At 36.2% G+C, this 19,063-nt stretch overlaps 1 protein-coding gene across 4 annotated transcripts in view; it reads right to left on the bottom strand.

Moving 5' to 3' along the window:
* Window positions 1-211: 211 nt before the first annotated feature.
* ATAD2B (ATPase family AAA domain containing 2B) overlaps window positions 212-19,063 on the bottom strand; it is a 186,526-nt gene continuing 167,674 nt past the window's right edge. For 3 of the 4 annotated variants that reach the window (XM_032293991.1, XM_032293992.1, XM_032293994.1), the window contains 6 exons: window positions 17,207-17,329; window positions 13,923-14,060; window positions 8,595-9,278; window positions 5,557-5,684; window positions 5,091-5,219; window positions 212-2,743 (listed from right to left, as the gene is read on the bottom strand). In XM_032293991.1, coding sequence (XP_032149882.1) covers window positions 2,702-2,743; window positions 5,091-5,219; window positions 5,557-5,684; window positions 8,595-9,278; window positions 13,923-14,060; window positions 17,207-17,329 — 1,244 coding nt within the window. In that variant the 3' untranslated portion in view covers window positions 212-2,701. The remainder of the gene's footprint in view (window positions 2,744-5,090; window positions 5,220-5,556; window positions 5,685-8,594; window positions 9,279-13,922; window positions 14,061-17,206; window positions 17,330-19,063) is intronic. The other variant, XM_032293993.1, reaches the window with a different exon arrangement.

Below are 19,063 nucleotides of genomic sequence, written 5' to 3'. Positions count from 1 at the left end.
TAGGAGCTTATCATTTATAATGCTCACAATAGGACATAAGAACAGAGGTCAATTTGTACATATTTTTTGCCAATGCTATACAGCAAAAATGAAGAACTTACAGAAAAGTAAACAAAATTGAGTCCACTTAGATAATTTCACAAGCTGCTTTAAACTATAGAACCACCAGATACCTGTAAAATAAGCAAAACTGGTGCGTATGTTTTTTTTGTTTTTTTAATTGAGGGAAAGAAGGCCAGAGGAGTTGGTACAATTTCAGCTCATTTTTCTCCCCTTGGCATTAGATTGACTTTCTCTTTAAGACCTAAACTGTTCGAAGTGGCAGTTCCTATACTGAGGTTGCCTCCAATTACTCCAGCTACATTAAAGTTAAAAAAACAAACAAACAAAAACAACTTGATCTTTTGGAAGCATTTTAATGCTAAAAATAAATACATTTCCCTTGTCAAATTCACTGATGGCTAAAATCTTAATTGTACAAATTGAGTAACCTACTAAGAAACGTGTGCGTTTTTTTCCTTTCACAAGTGCTGCTGTTACTTGAACAGAATGCTTCTGAATTAGAATAACTGGAATAAATATTTAAAAAAAAATAGTGCAGCAAGAACCTGAGACTTGCAAAAAACCCTTTTACCAGTAACTTGCTACAAAAAATCTGCTACATCTTATTTCATCAAATCTTTAAATTCTGTAACAATTTCCATCAAAATACAAAATGCTAATGTATTAGACAATAAAATAGTTTGAATTGGTATGATGGTAATAAATACTAAAGAAAGCATGAAAATCCTCCCAATAATCAAATTAGAGGTTTCAAATAACCTCCCCTTTAAAATGGTTCATCGTTAATCGCACTTGCCCACCTTAAAAATACAGTGTGTCTACATGGGTAGCATCTTGACTTATATGACTAACTGAATATTACGAAAACTTCACAGACTAGGTACAAAGAAAACACATGGCATTAAAAAAAAAATTAAGCTAGGATTAGAAGGCGTTAGATGTAAATGTAAATGCAAAGAAGCACTTTGGATTACTGCAATAGGCTATGGCCAAATTATGCTTTCTGCACACTACAAAGAGCCAGAGACAAGGAGACAAGTACCTTAGCTTCAGGATGTAAACGGTGGCAAAGTGATTACAGAACTCTGTAAACACTGTTGTTAACTAAAATACAAAAAGCTGAGGTAGCTCAGAATCTCTGCAGTAGTCCAAGACCATATGCCCTAATTAAAACCCAAACTACATGTGTTGCATATATTGAAAAGACACACCTGCAGCTAACGGCTACAATGAATGAAGATATCAAGCCAACTTGTCGGCAAAATTTTCTACCTTTTTGTTTAAAAATCATCTGATAAAAAACGTCACTGCACCCTTTGTCTCTTTGCAACTGCCTAGACTGTGTTTCCAAATTTATAGAAAGTTTTGTAAAACTAGTAACGCATAATTAATTTCAGATACGTACAATTCACAGAAATCACTCAACAAGATTCAAAATGGTTTCCAATCAAAATGAAGAGCTGTGAAGGTAAGCTTAGGAGGTGGGATTTAAACATTAATACTGTTATTCAAGGGCCACACCAGAGCTCACTTGCAATTAAGCATACAGAAAATGAATTTTATGGAGCTTCTGACGAATTCCTCTCTTTTCTGTCCATTTGGCAAGTCCTGGCTTTAAAAGAAAATAACAATTTACTACATATGAAAATCATTTTTCTCTGGGAACTCAAACATGAATAACTATTAAATTGCCACTGGCAGAAGAAAGAATGGCCACTATCTATTTTCTAGTCATCATTGTCAGCAATACCAAAAAGCGTGTAGTTTTGTTTTGTATTTTTTGTGTGTGTGTGTGTGTGGACTGTGTATTATTCATTGTTGTTATTACATATTTCTTAAACCGAAACAGACCTTACAAGAAAACTTACCATTTTAGTATATTATGTGGCTTACTGGGTGTCTTGATTGAGCTTTGAGAATAAGACAGGCATTTCAGACCCAAACACTGGTTGTTTCTTAATGACACAGAGTATCAAAACTTATTTTCAAGGTTGTGACCAAAGAAAGCATTCTAATTTATTTTCTTCAAACAGCCCATCCTTTTAGCCTTATCTTCCTCAAATGAATAAAAAGGCACGTTAAAGGCAGTTCTAAAGAGCCTGACCTAATTTCATCCAGTTTCTTCAGCTTCCCACCAGAACAGACCATAGCTAACTCTAAAACAGGTTTCAGTCCATTACCCAGATGGGGGGAAAAATGATTAAAGGGGTATAATGTAGAAAAAAAGATAACAAGTTGCCCACTGTTTAAACAATTCATCACAGTTAGAACTGCCCCATCCAGTTTCCTCCTGTTTGCTGGTCTGCTCCCTAAGAGAGGAGTCTCCAAAAGAGAGTGCACGAAAAGAGGAGCAGAAGCGAGAGCAGTTTCTGTAGCACCAAAATCTCCAAGCTGTGGGGTTGTATTTTTTATTTGTGGAAAATACAACATGTTTCTGAAGTTCTGTTTGGTTCTTGTAGGCTGGTTGGTTTCAGGTACCTGAGACAATAGCACCAAATTCAACAGAGAGAAAGAATGAGTAAGAGAGCACTTTACACCAAGGCTCTGCACATAATTGGTGCAATTTGAAATTGAATGGCTCAGAAGACTGCTCTGTCAGGAGCAGATTGGAGAGGATAAACCACTCATCTTGAAAAGTTCATAGGAATGTCTCAAACATATGAACTGTTCTTTCCATCTCCTATAAAAGGAAAAAAAAAAAGCATGTTATCTATTAAGGGAAAGACAAAAGTGTTCCTCATTATGGAAGAATTCACTTTAAATTTTTAGGGAATGAATTTGAGATACAGGTTCAACCTTGAATATTTTCGTGATTACAGTACCAGAGCTAATTAAGACTATCTGCCCTAGACACTTCCAAGTACCTCCAATTTTATATTTAGGGTAATAAGGATGATGCTGATAGTCACATTCAAAGAATAACATTATGCCAGTAATATCAGTATGAAGTAATATGAATATAAGGATGATGATAGCAACATTCAATGATTAACCTAGGCCAGATACTTACTAGGAAATTTCTATACATAAAATACATAAATATAAGTAAATATTTGTATTTATATATATGCATGTAATTTATATATACAGTTTTACTCCCATAACAACACTGAAAGTTGAACATGGGTATTCCTATGAGGCCCATTTTACAGATAAAAAAACTGAGGCACAGAGGGGATAAATAATTTGACAGCTAACAGATGGCAGTCAGGATTTGAATATAGGCAGCCTCACTCCAGACACTAAGCCCTTCCTTCTTCATTATATTTCACTAACTCCCAAAGCAAAATGAATGCATTCTACATAGTGAAACTTATGCCAAAAAGCAGAATGCATTGTGTTTCCACTTCTATTCACTCCAACCAGAGCTGAAAAGACAGGGGGAAAAAAGCCAGAATGGGTGGCTTCCATCGCCACCACCATGAAAGCCACTCATTGCTGATTCTGCTATCAATCCCTTCCCTCCCTAAATCAGGCCTTTAGATTTTTAGGGTTTCACAGAGATGTTTCACTGGTGAGGTGTATTTAGTGCATTCAAGCTAATAAAACTACAACCATATGAACAAAGAAGTTCTAGAATGTAAAAAATGTGAAGAACTCTACCCTGCACATTTTACTCAGGTAGGCAAATGTCAAATACATCTAAGACACTTGCACTTTTTCTCTCCCTTAAAACATCTCCAAAGAAATTCTATTCAATGTCTCTGCAGAATTAATAGGCTGTATTAACAGATCATCATCTGATCAACAAGTTCTTCTATGTGATCAACAAAAATCACTCCTGCTAAATGTTTTATCATATATTGCCAAATAAGAAAATCAAATTATAAAACAAAACATACAATATGACCCCAATTTAAAAATATATATTCATACAATTATACAAATGGTATGTACATCTAGACATTTTAAAAGGTTAGAAGATATTCTAAAAGATTAATACTGATTAGTTCTCTCTAGATGGTGGGATATAAGTGATGCTTTTTTTCTCATTTGTGTTTTCCTGTGATGTCTATATATTACATGACTTAGTACAGCTTTGTAAAAATGTGATTACAAAATAATTTTCAAATGTGCACTTGCTTTGATTCAAATCCCTTATTCTTTATTACGCATGAAAAATAACTATATCCTTTACATATAAATCTTTAATATACTAAAAATATTCCTTGATAGCAGAGATTTTGTCTTATTCATTTTTTTTGCATTTCAAACACCTAGCATAGCATCTGGCACTGCAGGTACTCAATAAACATTTAATAGACCACCAGACAAACAAGCTAACAGGCAAATGAAAAAAGAGAGTTGAATTAAGTCACTTAGCCATTTTGTGGGTAGATGAGTGATTACATTTGCTCAAATTACCTGAAAAAGCAGAAGTGTGGGTTAATGATGGAAATTATATAAACAAATATATAAGCTTAAGCTCATATTTATATGGGAAGAAGTTCCCTTGGTTCAGAATTATCTAGAAAGGGAACACTTCATCTCTAAAAGCACCTAAGCAAAAGGACAGTCACTCCTTCATATGGCTAATTTACAGGAGTAGATCTGACTAAACAAGATGACTTTTGAGTTATCTGTCAATTAATGGCAAATAGGTCTCACTGCCCATGCCAACACCTTTACATCAGCAGTGGCTGCCTAGGAAGCAGTGATAAGGAGTGTGGGGCCATGATCACATCCAACAGGCCCAAGTGATAGGCTCAGTCGGCATGTCAGTTATAAGCAAGTAAGGAGAGAATTGTTAACATACTATTCCTGCATATTTACCAACCTAGAACCATGGATTTCTGTTTTGACAAAAAAGGAAGCCCAGGTTACTTCTTTCCAGAGACAGAAAGGTAAGGAAAGCCTTTTTTCTTCAAACTATAACTCTTAATGATTCTTCTTATCTTAAATCTTCAAAACATTCTTCAGTTACTTGGTGAAAGACATAGATGTAGGCAAAATAACTTTTTTTCTTCTTTTCTTTGGAACAAGTAAAAGCACATTATTTGTATTCTACAGATAAACTAAACACTTACCTCTACAAGTTGTGATTTGTCATAATCTTTACGATGACGGTAGATGCACTGACTAAGAAGAGAATATAATCTCTCAAGCTGATCAACTGCCAGATTGTTGCTTTTATCTACCAACAAATCAAGCAATTTCTAAGAAAAAACAGAAGAAAAGAGAATAAAACATAATTTGATTTCACTGGTCAAACTGAAATTGGATATTCAAATGGCTATACAATAAGCACCATAAAGCTAGAATGTACAGTGAACATGAGGTTAAAAGATTCAAGAGCTTGGAACTATTCCCTTAGACTATCTTGGACTATTCTTGTATCTTTCAACTCCTTAAAATACACTTAACTTTTTTTTACTAGAAGCTCGGAGGCATTTATAGTCCAGGGTTAAAGCAGGAAAACTAGTTTTATTCAACTGCCTACAAACACATTCAAATCTCCATCCATTCATTTAAACTGGGAATAGCTAAGCTTACCTTCAATCTCTCACGATCAACTATGAGAGGAGGCACAGGCTCAGATGGCTCTTCTGGAACCAGTTCCAGGCTTGTCGTTTTTGCCTGCTCTAAAATTAATTTACGGTATTTCTTTACTTTAGAAGCACCTACAATTGAGACAAAAAATACACTGCAGCAAGTAAACGTTAAGAAAAATCAGTCTGAAGCAACAATAAATTATTTTACCCACCACAAATCCCTTTTGGAATGAGGAAGGATGTATTCCTAAGCGATTTTTTTAAAGGAACCCAATGTGGTAGATAATTTTTTTTTAATTGGTAAGACTAGGTAACCCAAATTAAAGAAAACTAAACTACAACTTAAAAAGCCAACCCAGCCAGTGGCTCACGCCTGTAATCCCAGCACTCTGGGAGGCCGAGGGGGGGCAGATCCCGAGGTCAGGCAATCGAGACCATCCTGGCTAATGTGGTGAAACCCCATCTCTACTAAAACATAAAAAATTAGCCAGGCATGGTTGCGCACGACTATAGTCCCAGCTACTCGGGAGGCTGAGGCAGGAGAATCCCTTGAACCCGGGAGGCGGAGGCTGCAGTGAGCCAAGATCCAGCCACTGCACTGCAGAGCAAGACCTTGTCTCAAAAAAAAAAAAAAAGTCAAGTCATACTAGAATATCACCTAATAAGCATATCTGCAAAAAGAAAGATAAAAGCAGTCTTCGCCTCTAAGCACTCATTTAAAAACAGTCTTCGCTCCATGACGGCTATCATTTTACAACTGGGAGCTTTTAGAACCAGAAGAAGTGAAGCAACCTAGAAAAGCAGATACTAACAAAAGTGGGGCCCACCTGTCTACACATTTGCCTCCCAGCCTAAAACATTCGCTTCAGCATTGCCTGAAATTTCTTATCTTTCTGTTACACTGCCTAAAATTCTATTAGAAATTGATTCGGAGTTTAACATTTTTTTCTTAAAAATATAAACCCACTAAAAGTGTAATAGGACTGGTGTTCTTTCCTACCTTAGAGTAAATTAGTATAATCTAATTACTTTCCTTCTAACATTTTGCTGAGACCAGCCACACTAAACAAACAAATTTTAAGGTGGCTAAGCATAATTTCATGGACCCAGGCACTTAGAGAGGTCAAAAGGGTAGGTAGACCATGAAGCCCTATGCTCCCCTAAGTAGGACTCTAAAGAGGAGGCTGAGGGAAGGAACACAAAGACAAACTTAGATTGTTTCAAAAATTCATACAGGCTGTGGCCCATGTCAGGGACACTAAGGAGACCATGTTTATTAAGTGTCCCAATGCAGGGACCCTGCCTCCATCCTGCATTAGTCCTTTTACTTCTTACTCCCCCAAGTCTTTTAACTCTTCCTTTTTGTCAATGACTGCTTTATTTATAACAGCAAAAGAACCACCAAAGTGTTACCTTCAAAAACATACATCATGACAGATCAGAGAAATTTTATATTTCAGGCTGACTTTAATGTGAAAGACTTAATAGTTCAATTACTATATGCTAAGAGTTTTGTTAAAATCATACTGATCCTCATTACTACATCCATGGACTTCTAGAGGCCTAAAAACTCAGATTAGGATACTGTCCTGATAATTCCAAATGAAAGCTTCAGGTCAAACTTTTACACAACAATTATCTTTATAGTTTTTAGATCACCAACTGAACACAATATTAATTTAGGCCTTTTTCAGCATGCTTATAGAAATCAGCATTAAAATAGATTCCTCTATCCCTCACCCATTTGGCCTCATACCAGATTCCTTTTCCACTTTTCCCATGCTGTCATATTCATTACTTAACCACAGCTTTAACATGTTTTTAAAGTTCTATCTGATAGCCTAGAATGAATACTGCTCTGAAAACTATTTTAGTATTAAATATTGAAAAGTTCAATAGGTAGCATTTAAGAACAGCAAGTCTCTCTTTATTCATTAAAGGAATTCTTAGACTTTGAATAATATTTTCCTGCTTCCTAACTCTGCTAAAGAACTTAAAATACTGGCAGGAATAAAAAAAAAAAAAAACACCTTTTCCCACATACCCCAAATCCCAGGCTGAAGCTGCGTACTCCACACAATTTAGAGAAAATAATATAATTTCAAGATACCCTCCTATAAGAGCACCTATACAGGAAGGAAAAGTATATTGAGCAGGGTAGATATCAACTCACCCCAGACCCTGCTATGGGCTAAAGAATAATGATAAACAAAGATAGCCTAGAAACCATTAACTCCCTCTTTCTGCTGCTTCTTAAAAGAATCATGCAGCCATAAAAAGTCAGAAGCTGGGAGAGTACTCTGATTCCCTAAGAACAAGGTAAACTTGACAATGAGCGCTCTGCTTCTTTCCTCCACCACTGGACTTATAAAGCAATGACGGCTTTTAGACTGAACAGCCCTTGGATTCAACTAACAATGACTGCCTGGAATGAATATACCTTAGTATGTGCCAGTTACCATGAGAGACAATTAAAATACACTATTATTTAATCCCTGCAACACCATTCTGAAGTTGAATTTCCTAGATGAATAAATAGGCTTGAAGAGTGTAAATAATGAGCTCAAGGTCACATGATTATAGTGAATAGGAGTGGGAATTTAATTTAGGTCTATATTGCTCTTCTGAATATAACCTACTGCTCTTATGACCAAGTCTTCTCTGCCCACACTCAGCCCATGCCAATAATTCTTCCTGGAATTCCATCTTCTTAACACTTGTGGATTTACTCAGCTTTCAGTCATAAATCCCTGAGGCTAAGGGTGATAATCAGGCAAGAGGCAGAAGAGCATGCAGCCAGTAAAGCAATGCATTTGCAGTGATACATGCTTTGAAACTTACAGCAAAATTTGGTGCGTGTGTGCATGTGTGTGTGTGCATGCGCGCACGCGCGATTTTCTAGAGAGGGATGAAATTTTAACAGATTCTCCGAGGGTTATAATTATTTGTCAACTTTTACTACTGGGAACCAGGTAAAATATGTAATGAATTAACTCTGGAGTTTAAACCTTCAGAAGATTTTTCAAATATTAGCTCTACCTTCTTTATCCAGTTCTGCATCTTTAACCTCCACATCGGGGCCAGGTTCTAACTTCTCATTATTGCTATATTCCAGTGCCTCTAGTTTCTCAGGATCATCTCCATGATTTTCAATCGAAGTTTCTGGTTTTTCTTTTGACTGGTCCTCCAGAAGAATCTTTTGTTCAGAACTACATTTATCTCCACTATCACAGAAAGAAACTACTTCAAGCTTGCCATTTTGACACTCCAGAACTGGTATTCCTTCAAAACTGTCAGTGGAAGCCTCACCATTTAGACAGTTTCCTTTAAGGAAAGCCTCTTTCCTGGAGGTCTGCTCCGGGTTTAAGGAACTGCTGCTGTTGACGAGTAGAGATTCATTTGAACTTTCCTCCTCAGTAGATGCAAAGTTCTCTTTTGTGCCTGCTCCATTGTTAAGCCTCTGCCCCTGGTCCATGTCCATGATGTCACAGGATGATTCATCATTGGTCATAGATAAGTCTCCAGTCTCTTCTCCATTTTCCTCATGGCAGTCAGTGCTTACCTCAAACTCTCCATTCTCTAGCAATTTCCTGTCCTCTGTATGGTTCTCATAGTCTGCAAATTTGGTGTCTTCTTCATCTTTTTTTAAATTATTAACTTTCCTTTTCTTAATAATTCCTTTACCCCACTGTGATCGCCTCCTTGATTTTCTCCGAACCCGAACTGTTTTACAAAGAAGGAAAAAAGATAGGTAGAACTTGGAATGCAATACCAATTTTACATGTTTATTAAACAGGACCCAAAAGAAAGTAAACCCATGCTGATGTAACACACAAACAAAAACTACTTAGCTCTTGACACCCATGCTGACTAATCCTTGCAACCTACAAGTGGAATGGATATGTCAGGGATGAACTCTGCAGAATAAAAACATTTTTAAAATTTATTTCCTATATGAGTTTACTCAGCACTAATCTTTTCTACTATCCTAGATCCTACTTTAGTACTATTCCTAATTTTCAACATCCAGAAGCCACGCACATAATATACACATTTAAAAGAATGACCACACTGCCATGCTACCAGAAAGTCTGGGGCCAAGGCCTTGGATTTCCACCAGGAAGACGGATGTTTTGCTAGCAAGAGATAGCTCCTAAATCATGAAAGAAAATAAAGACACGATTCAATATAGCCTAACAGAACAGTTAAGGGTATCCTCACAAAGAAATCTCTCCTTCCAGAAAAAGGAATCACCCACAGTAAGTATGACCATGGATAGATGCCTTATAAGCGTTATTTGGACAATTTGGTGAGCCAACTGTTAATCTCTTCTAGCACAAACAGTTTACCCAGCAGCATCAATTTCTTGCGAAGTTATTTGAGAATACGTAGGAAAACTAAGCCCTCTGCTATCAAGGCAACAACAACAACATAAACAAAACACTGAAAATAAATACTCAGTCACTTATGTGAAAAAGGAGGCCTCAAAAGTTGTAAGAACTATACTTAGATGTTAGAAATTATCATGAGCCTTATGAGTAGGCAGCTGGGGCCTCCAAGTATTAATGGACCCTGGAATTTTTAATTTCTCACATATGTATCAAATCGAGGTAGGTGGTTAAGCAAGTCTACCTCATTGTCCCTTAAATAAACAAAAAGTTAACTTTTATTTAAAAATTTGGGACACTTGCAAAACACAATTAAATGTTCTTTGGAACACTTAAATACAAAAATTATTAAAGCAAATCACTTAAGCTAGAGCTGAATCACTTCTGGTATCTAACCCCAAATTCTAAATACTAGTGTGTCGAAAGAATCAGAGAATAAAAATACTCATTTTTTCTGTGGATATAAACATAATAATTTTAACTTTAAAAAAAGACAATATATATGTTTAACATGTCACAGCTGAAAAGCTTCCTGGGCAAAGATATTTTTTAAATTGGGCGTGGTGGCTCATGCCTGTAATTCCAGCACTTCGGAAGGTCAAGACGGATGGATTACAAGGTCAGGAGATTGACACCATCCTGGCCAACATGGTGAAATCCCGTCTCTACTAAAAATACAAAAATTAGCTGGGTGTGGTAGTGCACACCTGTAATCCCAGCTACTTGGGAGGCTGAAGCAAGAGAATCGCTTGAAACCAGGAGGCGGAGGTTGCAGTGAACCAAGATTGTGCCACTGCACTCCAGCCTAGCAACAGAGAGAGACTGTCTTTAAAAAAAAAAAAAAAAAAAGGAAAGAAAAAGAAAATATAAATACGAAATCACTAACTGTAGGCTGTTTAATTCATAGTTTTAAAACTTTGTAGAGACAGAAAGGAATATGGTCCTTTAATGACAATCCTTGTTTCTTATATTCACATTGTTCAGTATGCATTTAGAATCTATCAACAGTGTATGCTGTGTTTACATACTTCTTTCATCCTTTCATCTTTAATCCCTACTTCATCTCTGTAAATTCAGCAACTTATTCACAAGAAATTCACAAGAAATGGATAAATTTAGTTATAAATTTATCATCTCCAAAATTCAAGTTATTTAGTCATTTGGCTTAACATGTATTTTTCCTTCAAAACTGTTAATCCTGCTGGCACTACCTTTTCATTCTTTTCCCGTATTAATTTCTATTTTTACAATTTAAAGTTACAGGTTAATTAGCATAGAGAAGAAAATTTCTGTATTAATCTACTGTTAAAAGCTGGTACACAGGCTCATGGGATAGGCATTTGTAAACGTCCCATTAGCTGTAAGGAAAACTAATCTAGTCCATATAAAAAATGAAAAGCATTCAGCTTGCCCTGACTCTGAAAGGTACATCTATTAGGTTTTTACTACCTGACAGGCCATTCCTGACACTGTAACCTCTCTTATTCTCCAACCATGTAACTGAAAGCACGATAGGTTTCCTTTTTCTTTCCTAAGCCATGAAACTAGAGCAAAATGAAGCTGAATTCTGCTCAATCAAGAATTACCTCAATTACCTGACATGTAGTACACTAAGCAACGGCTGGAAGTCCCACTGAAGCAAGTTACTCCAGGATGCTTTCATCCTGGCTAATACTATATAAGAGAAAATATTCTTAATCTTTGGGAAGTAGGATTGGAGGTATTTTTCTCTTCCTTATATAATTATTTCTAATGGTTGGTATAATTTTGGCAAAATAAGAGAAACAGATCACATTAGCTCCACATGAAGAGATTTTTGTTTTAGTCACTGATGTATCTTCATCATATCTGGCAAGTGACAAGAGTAGTATATATTAGTATTTGTGGACTTAATGCTTAATATCCCACTAAGTCCTTTCTCAAACTTTCTCACATTAGTGGCTCATGCCTGTAATCCCAGTGCTTTGGGAGGCCAAGACAGGCTGATCACTTGAAGTCGGGAGTTTGAGACTTGCCTGACCTGGTGAAACCCCATCTCTACTAAAAATACCAAAAAATGAGTTAGGCATGGGGGTGGGCCCCTGTAGTCCCATCCACCTGGGAGGCTGAGGCAGGAAACTGCTTGAACCTGGGGAGACAGAGGTTGCAGTGAGCCAAGATCATGTCACTGCACTCCAGCCTGGGCAACAGAGAAAGGCTCTGTCTCAAGAAAATAAAAGGAAAAAAAAATTACACACACACACACACACCCCCCCCACACTTCATCAGGGTGCTCTGTGTGAAAAGTCCATTTAGACACATGATCTTTAGAGTCAATTTTTATAGCGTCACTGAGTTTGTTTCCAAAACTAAGGCCTAAGGAAAGCAACTCTGCCTTAGGGACATTCAGATTTATGATTTAAGTTAATGTAAAACAGAAAAATGATGGGTCACATATGCCATCTACTGGTAAGAGAAAACAAAACCCATATTTGTAAATTCAAAAAGTTTTTTAAATATTTAAAGGCACTTAAAACTTCTTAAAGTGAATATTCAATGTATTTTCCTTCATAAATATTTGTAGTAGATCCACAGGATGTAAAGAATTTCAAAGTTTAAATTAGAGTGCTATGTTACACAATCCAAGTCATGATCTGAAATACAACTAGGTCAAATAGGCTTAAGTAGTTTCATGGCATCAAGTCCTTTCTCAAACTTTGTCACATACAATGCCACTTACCAAAAGAGGACAAGCTTTAAAAAGGTGAGTATAGTTCATTCATTCAAATTCAATGCCACTGGTGAAAGAACATATCACAGCTAGCTTTACTGACAGAGTAGCAGAGGTTGAGTATCCAAAATCCAAAACTTTCTGAGCACTGACATGTCGCTCAAAGTAATTGCTCATTGAAGCACTGAAGCATTTCAGATATCTGATTTTTGGATTAGGGATGCTGAAATTATAAGTACAATGCAAATATACCAAAATCCGAAAAAATCCAAAACACTTCTGGGTCCCAAGCATTTTGGATAAAGGATACTTAACCTGGATTACCATCTTTATACCAGAATAACAGCATGTATCTTCAAAGAAGGCTATCTTTAGTGAAACATAAGGACTATATTAGAAAAATGCTTATTAACATTTGTCTTTTGGAAATATTACAGATGAACATGAATGAGTACCATTGAAAAAAATCTCTGAATTTTCCCTTTAAATACATCTCACAAAAACTATTAAGAAGGCTGTGCCAATTTTTCAAACTAAGCACAAAATAGTCTCTCAGAAAAATCAACTTCCTGTTGCCACATCACCCATGTCTACATGCAGGAGTATCCATTTCCCACCCTAAAGAGAATATCATGCATAGTGTACAAGAAGGAGTGGAAGATGAGGAGAGGGGTGGATAAAATTCTACTGGCCACATCGCTATCCAAAAACCAAAGTTTGAAACAGAAAATATTCAAGCCTAGCTCAATTGTCATAGCAAATAATACTGAATAGGGATAGAAAACAACAAATAAGGTTAAAGAAATATATTTCTGGCCAGGTGTGGTGGCTCACACATACAATCGCAGCACTTTGGAGGCTGAGGTAGGCGGATCACGAGGTCTGGAGTTCGAGACCAGCCTGGCCAATATGGTAAAACCCCGTCTCTACTAAAAATACAAAAATTAGCTGGGTGTGGTGGCACGTGCCTGTAGTCCCAGCTACTTGGGAGGCTGAGGCAAGAGAACTGCTTGAACCTGGGAGGCAGAGGGTTGCAGTGAGCCAAGATTGTACCACTGCACTCCAGCCTGGGCGACAGAGCAAGACTCCGTCTTAAAAAAAAAGAAGAAATATATTTCTAATTCAGCATTTACCCCACAAGTCACCTCCAAAAAGAGATTAAAAGAGCTGTGGGAAAACAGCAGCACTTTGGTTTGTACCCAATTCCTAACATACCTGCATCATTCTCAGTCGTTCTCACTGCTGGATAACATGAGCTCAAATACTCACATGCACATTTATTTGCAGAGTTGTGCCAGACATCCATTGGATTTCTTTGTTTGTGCCGAAATGCCTCTTCAACTCTAGTTTCTGTCTTCCGAGCTCCAGTACTATGAGGATTTATTTGTTCTGCTGTTACCGATAAGCCTGCAAGCAGAAGATAAGCAATACCTATTTAAATATTCCCAGCTACATAAACCAACAAGGTTTTTAAAAAATCTGAAACACAAAACTGAGTTTTAAAGTCATTAATTATACTTGGGCAGTTTGCAATTCCAGTGGAAGCAGTGTCTTTTGTTTTAAGATTGTTAAGAAACTTAGATATAAAATCATAAAAATAGAACAATCTGGCAGGCCATGTTTCCACTTAATACCCAAAGAGGCCCTATTTTTACTCATTTTAATTCACAAAGGAACACATTTTACATTATTATGACTGTGGAACAATAAGATTATATATTGTCCAAAAATATGATCTCTTGTCATCTTAGAATGTACAAGTGTCTACAGTCCACTAAACCCCATTCCCATGACCTGTTTCAAAATGCTATTTGCTTCCTATCCCGCCACACTGCAGTCAGTTTGGTAGTCCTGTGTTATATTTCTAAGACTAATCATTCTATCTTAATTTTCTACACTAGAGATTCATTTCTTCTATGTGGTCCTTAAGTTGGTTTTTCTCCAAGTTCTCTCTGTAACCACTTTTCTTCTTACTCTAATCTACATGTTCTCCAACAAAGTACCATTGTGTTCAGGTTTTACTACTATTACATAATAATTCTCAAATCTCTATCTTTAGCCCAAACATCTCTGATCCATATATACAACTTCTGATCCATATATACAACTCCTTACTTCATATCTCCAACTGAATATCCTAAAGATAGATCAAATTAAAAATAACTGGTTTATCTTTCCCTATAAATCAAAACAGTTCATTCTTATATATTCTCTATCTAGATTGTTAGAGTATTAGCATCTACTGAGTCACCCAACCAGTAATAGGGCAGCCAGTTTTTATTCTTTCTTCACTTCACAGTGTTCTCCATCCTTGAAGCTACATCTCACTTATATTAACCTCTTCTATCTCCCTTCTTACTTCATTAATTAAAACCCTGGACTACTCCAACAGTTTTTGTTCCCCAACAGCTTTACTGAGATACAATTTATATAACATAAAAATCACCTGTTTTAAGTGTACAATAAATAGTTTTTAGTAGATGTATAGAATTGTAAAATCACCACAGCAATCCAATTTTAGATAACTGTCCCAGGCAACCACTTCTCCACTTTTTGTCTCTACAGACTTGCCTTTTATGGAAATTTCATATAAAAGAAATCATACAACATGTAGTTTTCTGTGTCTGGCTATTTTTACTTAGTATAATGTTTTGGGTTTTTTTGTTGAGACAAGGTCTTGCTCCGTCACCCTGGGTGGACAGCAGTAGGACGAACATGGCTCACTGCAGCCTCAACCTTCTGGGCTCAAGAAATCCTCCCACCTCGGCCTCCCAAATGGCTGGGATCATAAGTGTACATCACCATGCCCAGCTAATATTTTTCATTTTTTGTAGAGATAGTGTCTCGCCACGTTGCCCAGGCTGGTCTCAAACTCCTTGGCTCAAGCAATCCTCCAACCTCTGCCACTCAAAATGCTGGGATTACAGGGGCGAACCACCATGTTCAGCCAGCATGTTTTTGAAGCTCATCCATGTTGTACTGTGCATCAGTACTTTGTTCCCTTTTATTACTAAGTAGTACGCCCTTGTATGGATATCCTATGTTTTCCTAACCCATTCAGCAGCTGACAGACATCTGGGTTGTTTCCAGTTTGTGGTTATTATAAACAATGCTCCTATGAACATATAAGTGTTTATGTGGACATATATTTTCATTTTTCTTGGGTAGATTCCTAAGAGTAGAATCACTGGGTCATATAGCAAATCCATGTTTAACTTTATAGAAATTGTCAAACCATTTTCAAATGCGCTCCAGCAGCTTTTAAACTGATCTCTCATCTTCCTGCCCTGGCACACTGAAACCATGCTACTTCTTGCCACCAAGGCAATTCAACCAATTCATTCTACTGCTTAAAATCCTTCAATGATTTTTCTTGCCCATGGCTATCAAACTTTAGTGAATCTAAAAACTATTGGATAGTCTGTTCAAGTAAGATTTCTGGGCTTTATATTCTCAGAGAATCTAATTCATAGGTCTAAGCTGATGTAATAGGTAGACATTTTTGAAAACATTGATCTACAAGATAAAGTACAAGCTCCTTAGCGTGGCACTGATTTATTCAAATATTTACTGAAAACCTGTTATATATCAGACAGGGTTTTAGGGACTGAAGTAGAGCTGTAAACAAGACATTCAAAGTGCTGATACCCTAAGTAAGGAAGACATGACCAAAAACCAAACAATATAATGTCAAATGCTACCAAAGTCTCTATTAGATTAGGGAGTCAGGGAAGAGCTCTCTAAAATGGCAGAAGTTTCTTCATAATTTTGGTGTCCTGGACCCCACACCTCTTGAGCCCTATTTCCAGCATTCTGTATATCTTTAGCAATACCCATTTAAAGATCTTCTAATATACATCAAGCTATTTCACACCTCTGTGCCTTTATATGTGCTGTTGTTTTCTGTGCCTCCCTAGTCCATTAGAAAGAACATTCTATATTCATTCCTTACTCTGATCAAAATGCTGGATTCCCTACTAAGAAGTCTCTTCTCTGTGCTCTGATCATGCTTCAACCAGTGCATACAACACACTGTACTTGATTTGTTTAACATTTCTTTCTCTCCTACTAAAATGTGAGTTCCTCAAGGACAAGATTATAAACTGAATTGACAAACCACAATTGCTAATTCTGTGTTTCTCATAACAAAATTGCATATAAATTTCAACAGGGAGGGAAAAACAATATTCCTAAACAGGCTTTTAAAGTACCAGAATGTAAACTAATGAAAAATAAAACCTTTTCTTACCTAAAATCTAAATCCATTTAGAAATCAATTCTTAAAAAAGATATACTCCTACAAAAGAAATTTCACTAAGAAACACTTTATCTCTGTAATACCCACTATCACAGTAAAACTTTCACAGTAGTTAAAGTTTTAAAATATCTTTGAGAATGTACATAACACATTAGTATCAGAAATTAAATAAAGGTTGTAATTCAAAATACATTATTTTCATAATACCAGCAACCCTAAAGAAACATCATTCAAGGACTCTTGGCCTGACCAGAACACACTAGGCTTCAGTGCCAAGTTAATTTCTACAACTTACCTCTTTTTATTCTTGCTTCCTTAATTTCCTCACAAAGTTTATTAAATTCTGGATCTAATTCAGCTGCAATGATGGCATGTGCAGTGTCCTTCAGGGTACAAGCCCTGTGCCTAATTATTTTATCTGTTAAAAAAGTTGGTATACATTTATTATGGAAACAAAATAACATTAACAAAGGACATCTTAAAAAGTAAAAGAATACAAATTAAGAATTCAAAAAATCTTAGATTTCTCCCAAATTGACATTAGTCAAAACTATGCTAAATAATCCAATATATCCTAAGGATGACTTATTTTTTTAATGTGACAAAAACAGAGAAATAAAGAAAGACTTTCTAACTTAAAGAATGCAAGATGATATATACATTGTAGGTAGATCCAGGAGAGAAGCATAAACACGGTTCCAGGTAAACTATAACTAAAAATGGTACTAAGAGAAGAGCCTCTGCTTCACACTAATCCAGAATTCCCCATTCCATTCATACATAAACAATACAATATAAACAGTGCCCCCTAGACCTGTGCAACTTAGAAATATGAAAAGGCAAGTAATATATCAAGGTAACTAATATTCTAACAGCATCAAGAGCAAGAATTCAAAGTTGCAAAACCACATTTGCTTTTTCCTCTCTAGTAAAGGCAAACAGTATAGACAAAGTTATTTATAACTTTTCTGATTAGAAAGTTATTATGGCTCATTGTGGTAATCTTACAAAACCAAACCACACCACTCAAAGGCAACCACTGATATATTTCCTTCCAACACATTTTCTCTAAACATTCACTCTATAAATATTGTTGACTGCACCAGGGAAAGCTGGATGGTGGCCACCTGCAGCAGTGAACAAAACAGACGTAGTTTCAACTTTCAAGAACTTTTTCAGACCACTACAAGAACAAATAACCTCTCATATATCCAAATTAACACCTCCTCCTTCTAAAAAAGAAAAAAACCGAAAGCAAAAAGCTATGAAGAAAACCTACAGGTACCAGTGTAGGTTCCAATTAGATTGAGCAAGTCAGGAAAAATCCTCTCTGAAGAGCGGCATTTAAACTGACACTTGAAGCACACACTGGAGTAGCTACTGGAAGAGTAAAGAAAAAAAAAAAAAAACTAGTGCAGGTTCGGAAAACACCACGTGAGAAAATCCTGCAGTAAAAAGAGTTTGGAGATTTCAAGAAACTGAAAGGTAGCCTGTATAGTCAGAACATAATAAGCAAGAGGCAAAGAGGAACCAGATCATACTGAAAGCATTTTAGATTGTATGCTAAGAGCAATGACAATTGTTGAAAAGATTTGCTGTGGCTGTATTCTGATAACTGGATTGAGGGGAGTCAAGAATAAAACCAAGGAGCATAGTCACCAGGGTTTTTTTCTTTTTTTAGTGAGAGAGGATGACGACTTGAACTAGGGTAATGGTGGTGGTGGTAAAAGATGGGACTACAGATTTGAAATGTGCTCACAATGACACAATTTGTTGATAGATAAGAGGGTAACATAAATATCAAAGATGATTTCCTAGCTTCTTGCATGAAAGATGGGGAGATGGGCATACTATTATTTATAAAGATAAAAAAAATCAAATAAATAGGAAAGGAGGAAAAGAAGTAGAGATTAATTTTAAAGAGTTTAGCTTCAGGCATTTCAGTTTAGAGATGCCTAAAAAATATCCCAATGAAGACATTATGTAGGCACATGAATATGTGTCTTAACAATTCTCTTTATGAACAAAAACCACAATGATTTTGTAATCTGCCTTATTATTAACATATTGTACTTCCCTAAGTTTGTTTAAAAATGGATCTATTGAAGCATAATAGACATATAATAAGCTGCTCATACTTCAAGTATACAAT

Source organism: Sapajus apella, unplaced genomic scaffold (genome assembly GCF_009761245.1).
Source record: "Sapajus apella isolate SASKATOON/1434 unplaced genomic scaffold, GSC_monkey_1.0 scaffold31, whole genome shotgun sequence".
Taxonomy (NCBI): Eukaryota; Metazoa; Chordata; class Mammalia; order Primates; family Cebidae; genus Sapajus; species Sapajus apella.
The sequence above is the reverse complement of the archived record's forward strand: the minus strand, read 5'-3'. Positions and strand labels throughout refer to the sequence as shown.